We start from the raw sequence: 12,454 nt of genomic DNA on the forward strand, positions 1-12,454 counted from the left end.
GTCTTACAACAAAGCAACACACATTGATACTGCATTTACCATTCATAAATGACGGGCCTGACTTTTCCAGACTTCGACTTCAGTACCTTTCACAAGCATTACAGTCATTTAAACAGAACATTATAAGAAATGCAGCCCTTCTGCAAGGCACCAGTCAGCAGCAAGAAGGGCTGGGTTCACATGTCAGGGTACCCCCTAAATTATACCAGTGGCTCAAGTCCCTACCCAGAAATCTGGGAACACTAAATTTGCTGGGGTGTTCTGTTTAAACAAAACCCCATCCTCACAAGCAGTACAAACACAAAACCCACATTTATTACAGAGAATAAAAACACCCCCAAAACATTAAATGTAATTTTAAAACACTGTTGGTTCCAAAGCAAAGTCTATAGGTGGCACCCTCTTGGGGGAAGCTTCAACCATACCGAGGCAGTCTGGGACTTGGGGCTTCCCAACAGGTAGTTCTGGGGGCCTGCACCCTATACCAGCCTTTCAGCAATGCAAAGGAGAGGGGGGTCCACACCAGAGATTGCTCCCTGGGTTCACTGCACTGGCAAGAGCTGCTCAAGAACGTGAGTCCTTCTGCATTGCAAAGGGCTCCTCGTTGCTCCTGGAGAAGTGGCAGTGCCGATCTTTGCTCCCACGGAGAGGATGTGGGAGGAGTGGGGTGGAATTGCAGCTCCAGCTAGCATGCATGCACCCCAAGACTTCTGGGCTGGATTACATGGCCTGCTGAAACAAAAACTACAGGACAAACTCAAAAGGGAGTCAGATTGATTACTGGCTACAGCTGACCCAAGTGCACAGCTTGACTGGAGCAAAGGACCATCAAAAGAAACAAAGGGGAAAGCCAGGCCTACCCTCTAGGCTTGGGCTGCAGGTAGTTTGGGTCATACAACTCCCCTGGGAGCAGAAAGTTACAAACTTCAACCCCAGCCCAAAAGTAGCAGAATTAGAAACTCCCAGGTTTCAACCATGTTTAAAACTGCCAGGCCTAATTGCTGGCCAGCCAATCCAAGGGAAACCAATACCTTTCTCCCTAGTATTAATCCCTTAGAAAAGGGGGAAGAAAAGAAGGAGAGAGGAGATCCCAGACACTGGGACAATTCTCCCTCTCTCTCTGTCTCCTCCACCCAAGTTTCCCCTTTCACTATCTGCAAATCACTTCTCCCTTGGAGGAGTCTTCACTCTTCAGCAGCCCCTACCAGCTCCCCCTCCACCCCCAGCCAGCTCAGCTCTCCTTATATCCCTCTGCATGACATCACCCCGGCCTTGGCCAGACAGGAGGTGCCACACTCCACTCCTCCTCTTAACCAATCTGCCTGAACCATCTTTGCTACCCCTAGCCGATCAGGCCAGAGAATTTTACTTGTTTTGCCTAGATACAAGGCCTCAACTTTCCATATGCAGAGCACATGGCCAGAACAACCGGGGCCATCTTGCCCACATACAAAAGCACGCACGTGCACACACAGAAAATCACAATACACAAGAGCCAAAAGCACATGCTTTGCATACACAACCCAAGTGTGTGGGGGTGTTACAGAAGCACGCCTTTTCATTGAGAGTAGGCACCTTGTCATTTGTATCCAGGGGGTTTGCAACCATTTAAGGATGAGCCACGCAGCCTCTTGCTGTGGCCTTTTACTTCCACGGGTGCTGCTTCTCCGTTCCCTGGAGCTGTGTGCTCCATTGCAGCTGATTGGAGAAGTGCTGCGCTTTGAAATGAAGCTTTATAACAAACATCTGGAGCACTTCAGTGGTCTTGTGCAGCTGGCCAGCTGTTTGTAGTCCCTTCACAAAACCTCATCTTCACAGGAAAGTAGGGAACCTAATCTTGCAAAGCCTGCATCTCCTACTGTATTACATCTCATCTACTCCTTCTCCCTTCCGGTGGAAGATATTACCATATAGTATATTTTGCTAGAGTTTCTCCAAATGTTGCTTTAAGATTCACAAAAGAATATATCTTCTACCGTGCCCTTTGAGGAGCACAGACTACTCTAAAGTCAGAAAAATAGGTGTTTTATCCTAACATTTTTAGGTGAGGAATAATTTGCCATCATTTTAGGTTAAGTAAGATCATCCCGGTATCTTTCTGTACAAAAACATCCTTTCCCAAGTATGCATAATTCTTGTTCTGCTTTGTAAGTGAGAGCTGGGCACCTGCTCTTGGAAGGAAGCGAATCGGCAACCCGGCATGCTAGGATGCATGTCCTGGGGGGCAGCCTTGAACCCTGTTCCTCCATGTTACCAGGCAGCCATGCTATGGCTTAAGGCACAGCAAGACCACCTGGCAATAGGCAGGTGCTGAGTTTAAGGCTGCTCCCCGGCACAAGTGTCCTAGTGCTCTGGGCTGTTGGTTCCTGGAGCATATTCACTTCCTTGCCAGAGCAGCTGCCCTGTCCCCTGGCTGGTGCAACCTGGGACCCACGCAGGAAGCAGGCACTTGGCCAGGGACAGGGCTGTTACTAGTCAGCTGTGCTGGCAGCTTATTCAATTTGGACTTGCCTGCTCTCCTACTCATGCATTTTTCTGTTCTATTGTGATTGCTACTTTTTAAAAGTAAATAAATAAAAAGAAAACTTTAAAAGTGATGAAAAAAGACTTCCATGTAAGAAACTATGACAGACCCTGGGGTTTTCCCTCAGTAATAGATACCAGACCCTTTGATTAATAAAAGATGAAGTTATACCCATTTTATTAGTAGCTATGTGTATTATAGCAGGACAGACAAGACCAGCCACAGGCCTTTTATGTCCCTAGTTCACTGCTTCTTCATAGATGAATACTAAAAAACTAAATAAAAAATCAGCAGTTATAAGGAACTTTCCATCATCCCTAGTTGTTTTCTGGGCTATTTGGTTGGCTTTAAACTTCCTGAGACACATCTAGTTAAAGTTATGAAGTTCATAATTGCCGGGTATCACAAGTCACATGCCAAACAACCCTACTTCTTCACCACTGCCACCACTGCTGCTTTACTAATTCTGGCAACGGCTCACTACCTTACCTAGTTACATGTCCCCAATACCATAATACCTGAGACCCTCACAATCCTAAATCTATTTTTAACTCAAAACGGTTGTGAGTGCTAGGGAAATATCTGCAGTAGAAGGAGTGTTAGTATGGTGTTGGCACAGGGCCCAACTTGTCACAGTGATGTTGGAGCCCCTAGTAAATACACAGTATTTGGTATATCTGCTGTCTGGCTCTCACTATATTTTCCTTGCATGTAGACTGGCAGGTCAGCTGCGCATAATTAGGCCTGTAGGAATACAGCTCCTTCACCTGCCTTCCTCATTCCCTTATTATTCACTCACTCCATTGTTCCCATTTCCTTTTTCCCTTTAATTCAACCAGTCATCCTTTCACAGTGCCTTTCTTGCTCTGATTTAATCTCAGTCTTCTCATTTATGTGTGTTCCTTGTCTCTTTGACACTCGAAGTCCTTCTCATTTCCATTTTACCTCCCTGTTCATGTTCTCTCTCTTTGATTTTCCAATTGCACACCCCTTTTCACTTTATTATGAGAGCCTTCATTAAGGAATAACACTGGCATCAGTAGCAAAAATGGTAACCTTGTCCAGAGTTGGGACCTTAAGAGTATATGGAATTCATAACATATGAAATAAGACATGTTGTGTTTTTCTTCTTACCAGTTTTCAGTAATTTCTGTTTTGTTTTGGTTTTTAATAGTCATCTATAAGCTGGGATCAAAGGATAAGCATTGGTTCTTCATTCCCAAGCAACCTCTCAAGTCCCGCCGATGATCTACCTCCAACTCGTATCAAGGAAAACCATATTTTGGAAGGGCTGAAGAAGTTACAAAAACGAAAAATATTACTTGAGTCACCTTCAGTAATATCAAAATGGGGTTACAAAGATTGCATGGACTCCAATGAAGGAATATATTCTCCTGGAATTAAGTGTGGCAGCCATAAAGAACTGGTTCGTTGTAAGCCGGTGGAAATAGGGAGCATTTGCATTGAACACAACAAAGCTTTCACTTATGATTCAGATTCACACGATGATGCAGATGATGAGGCTTCATCTTTACTTCTGCTGCATGAAATACCAAGCAAGGACTGCCGGATCTATTGCAATAAATTAACCCACAGTATTTCTGACAGTCTATTTGGTTGGAAGTCTAATAGAAAACATTTACCGGACAGAGGTTCATATTTTAATTCAAAAGAAAGACCTGAAAAATTAACTAGTTTTGTCAATGGACTTCAGTTAGAAGTAAAATCATGTACCAACATGAAGCTGGATCAAAGCCTTGCTAATATGGGCTGGAAGGACCTTAATTTACAGCTCTCAGATACCGATGACAATGAAGTCCTGGATGAATTACATATAGAAAGCAGTGATGAGAAAAGTCCATCAGATTTATTATTAACTCCCTTTGCTGACAGGCATACAAAGAGCTCTGACATGCTTTCAAGGATGGAGAGTTCTCAGTGTATATCTACTGATAAAGAAAAAAAACAAGAATCCGCTCAGATGGATATTAGGCCAAAGACTTGTAATTTCATTAAACAAGAAAAAGTTATAAAAAAGACTTCTTCTGAAGAGTGCATTACTGTAATATTTGATGCTGAGGATGGCGAGCCTATTGAATTCAACTCGCATCAAACTGGAGTTGTCACTGTAACAAGGAATGAAATTTCAATCAACCAGTCACAAACTGGGCCCCGTGCAGAATACATTGAACTTATACCTCAGGGAATAACTAATTTGCAGACAGGAACTGATGCTAGAAACTACACTGTTTTAGAAACACCTGACGAGGTAACAGAGAAAAAGACTGTCCAAGATAATGTGGGGAATAAAAATACAGCTGTCCCTACAACATGCAATGAATCTTTACATTTTGGAAGAGTTATGTTGCAAAATACTCTACGACAAAAGCTAGTGAAGCCAGTGTGTACTACATCATGCAAGGCCAATTCCATCTCCACTGGGCCTGCAGGTGTCAGTCAAAAACAAAACTTGAGTAAAATACCCAGCAGAGGTAAGTTTTCACCACAGAAAACTAAGATGACAGATAGTGAGGAGAATACCATGGCCTCATCAGCTGGCTCTACAACCCTAGAAAAATCCCCAGCTTTTCCACCTGTAAAACTTCCGAGATTCAAAAAGGCACAAAGTCCAACTCATCATTCAGATTCAAAAATAGAGTCGCAGGTTCCCAAGCATCCTTCCCACTCGTCGCAACATCCTCAAATTCCAGGCAGAAGTGACTGGACAAGGAATCCAAAGAGCCACGTTCCAGGTTCGCCGTTGTTGCCTCAACGCCTTGTAGAGCCCAATGTCTGTGGAGAACCCCCAACTAGAGATGTTCATTCTGATTTAGCTGCCACAGTATCTCGGTCCCCTTCCCCGCCACCCCCTCCAGACAGGTCAACATCCCTGTTGGTAAGACCAAACTATGAACATTCCCCACCTTTATCCATAAAGCCAGGAGCCCCGCCTCCTGGTGAACCAGCAAAAAATGGACTTAAATCATCTCCTCTAAAAGGAAATGCAAATCCTACTTTCCATAACCAATCCAGTCATGAAACGCAAGCAAGAAAAGCATCCACCGAGACTAAAACTGAGTTAACTTACCTTCCAGAGAATTCAGAAATGAGTGCACAAGCCAAATGCACCTCTCAGCAATCCCACAGCTCCCCGGGAACCTCCCAAGGACCTTCCAAAGTTTTCACCAAGAGAGCTTTCCCCAAAACCTCTAATCAGGTGGCATCCTGCAGCAACAGGGAACTTTCTAGCCCGGGTTCACAGACATCCAAGCCTCTTTCTTTGGCTTGTATGCCACTGGAAACGAACTCCTCACAAAGCGCACACTCTGGTAGAAAAGGACCATCTAATGGCAGTGGAGCGTCTCAGCAACAAAAGATACCAAACAGTCCCCCCACATCCCCACAATGTCACACAGCTAATATTAGTGAGCCTTTTCTCTCTCAGGTAAACCATTCTCCATTGTCGCCATCGTTTCACGGCAGCGACACCTCAAATGCTGCCCAGAGCTCTCATGAGAAAGAAGTTAAAACCCGTCTCCCTGTAGGACTGAAATTACTTGTCAAATCTCCCCAGCTTCTCAGGAAGAGTTCGACGGTCCCAGGGAAGCAAGAAAAAGACAGTATCAATGCAGCTTCCAAAAGCACTGTGAGTTCGAGTAAGTGCAAGCCAGAAGAATCCCAATGTCGAACTGCCACAGATGCAACTGGTACTGAATTAAAAGTCAGCAAGCATGATATGGAAATAAAAGATAATTTTGCTGTGGGGCTTGGTACAGATACACTATCACCTCATTCCCCTGAAAACTGCAGCTTGGTAGAGAGAGGAGATGGATTAGAAAACAAAGTTTTTAAGCGATCTATTTCTTCTAGTAACAAGTCATACTTGAAACCAGCTCTGGGCATGAATGGAGCAAAAGCCCGTAGTCAAAGTTTTAGCATTCATACAGGAGAAAAAGCATCTACCCCTTTGACAGAAGGGCTTGGAAAAGTCCGGACTCAGATTATTACTAACACTTCCGAAAGAGGCAATTCTTTAACACGGCAGAACTCTACCACGGACGGATTTCAAACCAAGGCCACTCCTGGGCCAGCAGTGACATCTGAGACCCTTTCAAGTACCTCAAAAGCCTTAGAAATGTCCTGTTATTGCAATAGTCAGCATGGCAGCCCAAGCAAACTACCATTTCGAACATCCCCAAAAGGAGACTTATTTCACAGCATTTCTAAATGTGAGGGAAACAAATCACCATCGCAGAAAGATACACCGAGTCTGTCTATCCACAATGAGAAAAGCAGCGATGGTTCTCAACCGCAACCCCTGACCAAAAAACGTGCCATGCAAACAGATTTGGAGCTGGAGCCAGCACCTGCTTTTTCATCAGAGCAGATTCCATCACTTCAAAACACACAGTATCCTGGTAAACTTGAAGCAGCCAAATCGCAGAGACAACAAACTTCTTTAAAGTTATCTGAAGCCCCTGCGAAGGTTACTAGTGCTTTGAGTTCACCTGTTCTACAACCTACGATAGAAGAAAAAGTCATGTTGTGCATCCAGGAAAATGTACAAAAGGGTCAAGGGCAAAATAAATCTTCCACATCTGAGACCAAACAAAAGACTGGGCCTTCTCTAGCTAGCTGGTTTGGTTTCCGGAAGAGCAAGCTGCCAGCCCTGAGCAGTAGGAAGACAGAGGTTTCTAAAACAAAAGTAGAGAAGAAAGATACAAAAGGTTCCACTTTGGGAAATAAGCAGGCAAAATTAGAGAAAAAAAAAGATAAAAAGAAAACCGAACAGCACTGTGAAGCAGAAAATGAATTTAATAGGAAAACAGAGAATGGCAATATTTTAGATGATGTTTTGAAAGGCAGAAAGAATACAAAGGCTTCACAAGATGCTCTCAGCCAAATTAGGTGTGAACAAAAGAGCAGCTCCTCCACAATTCCCTACTCAGCAAAAGATGGCTTTATGAAGGAGCTTTTAAACAGGTAACTGTTTTGTGAAACAAAGTTGGGATGTGCAATATTTTTCCCCTCAGCTTTGCTTGCTGCTTCAATGTTAAATACAATGCAAGCATGTTTCTTCTAGAGAAGGAAGGCGTAGCAGCTTTCATTTTGTACATTCCCAGGATTTTAATCTCTGAAAAAAAAAAGGTTAGCAATAAAATGATAATTTGTTTCATGTTACTTTGTTAACCAAGCCATTGGTCTTTGAAATTAAAGAATGGTAAGTTAGATCAAAGTTGATAGGAATCCAAATGACACCAGAAGCCATGAATGTAGGCATATGGTGTGAAACAGAAGAAAATTAGATACATGTTTTTTATGTATCCCATCCTCATTGATTGTAACCAGCAAACATGTATCTGGTAAGTAGCCAGAATTAATTACATTTGCAACTACTGTAACCTTAGGCCACAAAGGGACTCAGCTATCAATGTATGGTGTTTTCCAGTTTGCCCCACAGCAGCCCCACATAGAAAATAAATCATTATATGTGAAAGACTAAATTGATATACTACCTGAAATTGCAAGTGACAGATTTGATCAAGGCTAGTTAGAAACATTTATCACTCAAAGGTCCAGAGACAGAAAGGTACAGAGAGGTTACTTTAAACATTAAAGGAATGGGAAAAGTAGAGTGATTGAAGAAGGGCAGTGTAATTTATCAGAGGAATCACTTTCTACCTGCAGAGTTGATAAGAAAGCAGCTCAGCAGACAGAAAGTAGATCAAATAATGTTTCCTACAGGAGTGTGTCGAAGGGCAGCTCCCAGGGCTCCTCTCTTCCCAGCAACTCTATCAGCACTCAAGGAAGCCACAAGAAAAACAGCAAAACAAAAGCTGATATGGAAATGCAGAATCAGACCCTGGTAAGTCCTTTTGTACATGAAAACATTATTACCCTCTTATTAACTTGTGAATGTGTTCCTTATTGTCAGTACAGACAAACAGGATAATAACTGTTTATATGTGGTAGAAGTGTTTTTTTGTTGCTAGAGAACTATGAATTAATGCAAAAGCTGGTAGTTTGATTACGGGCCAGATTATGCTTCTACTCGGGAAGATCCTCCTGCTTCTACTGGCAATTCAATTTCTGCAGATATGCAGAATGATGCCATAATCGTAGTGCAGTTCAGTGAAATAATAGGGCAATTTTCTTCTTTTTCTTTTTCATTTCTTCCCCCGAAAATTATATACTTGTATGGAATAATAAAAAACCAAGAAGTCCAAAACCCAATAGAGAAAGGCAAAGTGGTACACCTCTTTTAAGGAATATTTGTCACATTTGGGTGGAGACTTTTCAAAGTCACAGGTCTGGATTAGGTGCCTTGAAATTTGGTTCCTTCACTGCCCTTTCAGTCTCTGAAATTCTCTTCCCCAAATGTCTTGGAGTGGGCTTTGTGCTTCTCTTCAGATTTAACTGGATCCAATACTTTATCTGGAGAACAGAAATGTAACAATTCTCAAGTAAAATGCCTAATCCATTATTAGACCCTGATTCTGCTAAGATTATGCAATTTTTTAATATTCTGTCTTGTGAGAAGAGCTTGTGGTGTATCAGGAGTGCGTAAAGCTAGAACATGTCTGTATCTTTGCTGGACTGTGATGTAGGATCTTACTGTACAATTACCCTTTGCAGTGTAGCTTTTAATACTTAAACTTAGAGACCAGTGGGTGCATCTACACATGCATTTGATCTGGGATCAGTTTACTTGCGAGTAGGGCAGGCATCTACACATGCAGGAAGTGGGAGCAGATTTGCTGCTGATGGCAGCAAACTGCTCCCACTTCCTGAGGTCCTGCAATGGGTCTCTGCCACCACCAGAAGGAGCTCTAGGCTCCTCCTGAGAGCTAGCCCAGGAGCTGGGGAGAAGCACCAGGCCAGGAAACACCTGTCTCCTGGCCTTGCCTAGGGCATTATACCATGCCCCCTTGGCTGCCTGCTGCTGGAGTGGGGAAAATGTCCCTCTGCCCTGGCAGTAGGGAGCTCCTGACTTTGGCTTCCCTGTCAGGGCCAAGGGATTTGGGATGAGCTGCAGGGGAGGGCGAGGCCTCAGCCCCCTGCCCTGATCTGCCAATGGGGCAGTTAGCAGGTAGCTCGCTACTAGCTGCTGCACTGGCAGATTGGGACAGAGGGCTAGATGCAGCTCTTTCCAAGCCCTGTGCTTTGATTGAGGTTGGCAGGGGCTGGGGAGCCTGGCAGTCTTGGAACAGGAGCTTGGAGCTACCTGCTGCCGGGGCAGGGGGACATAGTCCCTGCCTGGGCTCTGGTGTCAGAACCCACCCCTTCAACAGGCAGGGAGCAGGGAAAAATCTATTTGCCCCCTGGTGGACAGCTGACCGGGAGCAAATCTGCTTCTGGTTAGGCGTCTGCATGAGCACGGCTGCACCATTATTAACTGAAAGTAAATTTGTTACTTGCATCTGCAGGTAGCAAATTTACTTGTGGTTAGCAAGATTTACTGTGTAGTAAGCATGTGCACTTGTAGATGCACGTACTTACTGCACAGTAAGCTATGTTACTGCACAGTTAAGTGTCTCATGTAGACATGCTCTACAAATGCGCCCAACTGTGCAGTTGTTACTGCACAGTCCATCAGTGCAGTCATTTAGCAGGTACTAAATGACTGCATGGTAACCGCCATTACCGCACAGTCCCGGCAGCACACAGGTTGTTTCCAACCTTACTGCAGTGACATCAGCATCATGGTTTGTGCCTGCCAAATATACATCACCACAGCAATGAGCTACACTATGTAGCATCTCATAGAGGCGTGTCCAGTGGGGAGTAATCTTGCTTTTAACATGGGCCTTTCTCAGGATGTTTTAAACTTCAAATACTGGTACAATACAGGCATTTTAACATGGGCTGCATTACTTTGGTGTCATAAAAACACTCTCTCTGCTCCTTGTTGTAGCCTCAGTGTTATTATTTTTCCCCTTTTAGCAAAATAATTTGAACCCTCATACACTGTCCAGCATTAATTTAATCATATCACTTCTGCTTTGAGAGGAGTGGGTTATTAAAATACAGCATGATGCCACTATTTCATATGAGAAAATTTGAAATATGAAATAATTATTTCTCTGGGACTTACTTCAAAGGTAAAGCAAGTTCCAAGAGAGCATCTTAATAGGAATTGGAAAACCTATTAGCTTAGTATTGATGTTTAGGGTGCATAAGGTTAAAGTATCACACACACACATTTAAGTTTAGGCAAATGTGTATTTTTATTTTCATGCAAATAATTTCTCTACTAAGAGGATATACAAGGTCATTTGAAAAAAAAAACTCTCACAAAAAGCATATGCAGAATGAATGCTCTGGAAAACTTTTGGCTCCTGGCTTCTATGGTATCATCTCTTCTTTGAAAATGTAGATGTCCCCTGCATTATAAAACCACAAATTATAAGCATATCTAAGACTGTCCTTGTAGTGTCACTGAAAGGAAAGAAAGAGAATGAAAGTCTGGAAATGTGCAATATGCAGGAAATTCAATCCAACTGATCTAGAACTTTGATAGCAAAGCAGAGCCCCTTATCAGAGCCACTCAATTTAACTATGCCCCATTTAATATGGTCCTGACAGCTTAGGGTATATCTTCACTATACAGAAATACAAAAAACACTGCACATTCCTTCTACAGTTTCTTTTTAACTTACTATTTTTTAATGCTGCAATAATTTCCTTTGCTTTTTTCCCCTCTCATTTTGTAAAGTCTTTCTAATATAACAATAAGAGTCATTTAGGACTTTAAGTATATCTTCAAGAAACACACTTCATTTTATCGGTGAAGTACAAGATTGTCCTTAATATACATAAATAATGGAGAAATGCTAATTTTTCTGTTTAGCTTCTAAGGACAAATTAGTCATAGTGAAAAAGCATTTACCTATCCTATACCATACAGCTCTTTGTTAAGCTGGAAATCAAAGTATCTTTGCCATATTGTTCTTGAAAATTAAATTACATTATATGCTTCATCTTTGCAAATTCCTTATTATGGATTATGCCAAGTTTAATTCCTAAATGAAATAAGTAGTGCCAAAATGCTAAGGACATGTATAATAAAGAGAATGAAATCATTTACTTACAGCTCTTAATGCTAATTTTTTAAAGAATTAGGCTATAACACAAGATTTCAAAATCACGTGGAATTTCATCTTGTCCTCAAAAGTCCTGTATGAGAAACAATTGGGACTCAATGGGTGTTTATGGACATGCCTGGGAGGTAGGAGAAGCTTTAATTAGTGAGCTGTGCTAATTAAAAGCACCTGATTATCATGTGTATCAGTATCCCTGCACTGAAAAATGGCAGTGGGATACTCTGAACTGAAGCTCATCAAACAAGCACTTTTCAGCGCATGGATGCTGATGATACACATGACACTGGAGGCTGCTGGAGCGCATTAATTTCCGCACTCCAGCAGACTCGATTAATCAAGTGTGCTCTGACACTGGATTTACAGCACATCAGAGCAGCCTCCCTGCATGTCTGTCAGAGCCATTTGAATGTAAATGCATGCATCTTATTACTAGTTACTTCACTTATTCTTTGGTGCCTGCTTACTTTGAAGCAGATTGCAAAGGATTCAGTTTCGAGAGACAGCTGTGACTGAAAACACTAGCATGTGGTAGCATGGGCTATCATGCATTTTTTTTCAGTTAAAAGGCAAAATAATTGCCTTTTGAGAAAACTATAAGCCTTTTTAAAAGCCCTAAACTAAGAGGATTCCTTTTTTCTCTTGACAATGTAAAGTACATTGAGTGACAAGGGTCAGCACTGAAACTACCGTACTTCAGTGCCTCATCGGGTATGCACTGCTTTTTTAAACCTGACAATTACATCAGGCATTCTAGAAGGTGCTTTCTTTACAGTGTTTTATATTTCACAGAATTAAATCTTTTCTCTTTCAATGTGCCAGTTAAAGG

The 12,454-nt window shown here is 42.4% G+C and overlaps 1 protein-coding gene across 6 annotated transcripts in view; it reads left to right on the forward strand.

Annotated features, from left to right (window-relative positions):
* NCKAP5 (NCK associated protein 5) overlaps positions 1–12,454 on the forward strand; it is a 702,047-nt gene that overhangs the window by 600,797 nt on the left and 88,796 nt on the right. For all 6 annotated transcript variants that reach the window (XM_090045889.1, XM_090045887.1, XM_090045883.1 and 3 more), the window contains 2 exons: positions 3,699–7,507; positions 8,270–8,390. In XM_090045889.1, coding sequence (XP_089902015.1) covers positions 3,699–7,507; positions 8,270–8,390 — 3,930 coding nt within the window. The remainder of the gene's footprint in view (positions 1–3,698; positions 7,508–8,269; positions 8,391–12,454) is intronic.

The sequence above is a fragment of the Crocodylus siamensis genome, chromosome 4, assembly GCF_052110815.1.
Source record: "Crocodylus siamensis isolate JL-2025a chromosome 4, ASM5211081v1, whole genome shotgun sequence".
NCBI lineage: Eukaryota > Metazoa > Chordata > Crocodylia > Crocodylidae > Crocodylus > Crocodylus siamensis.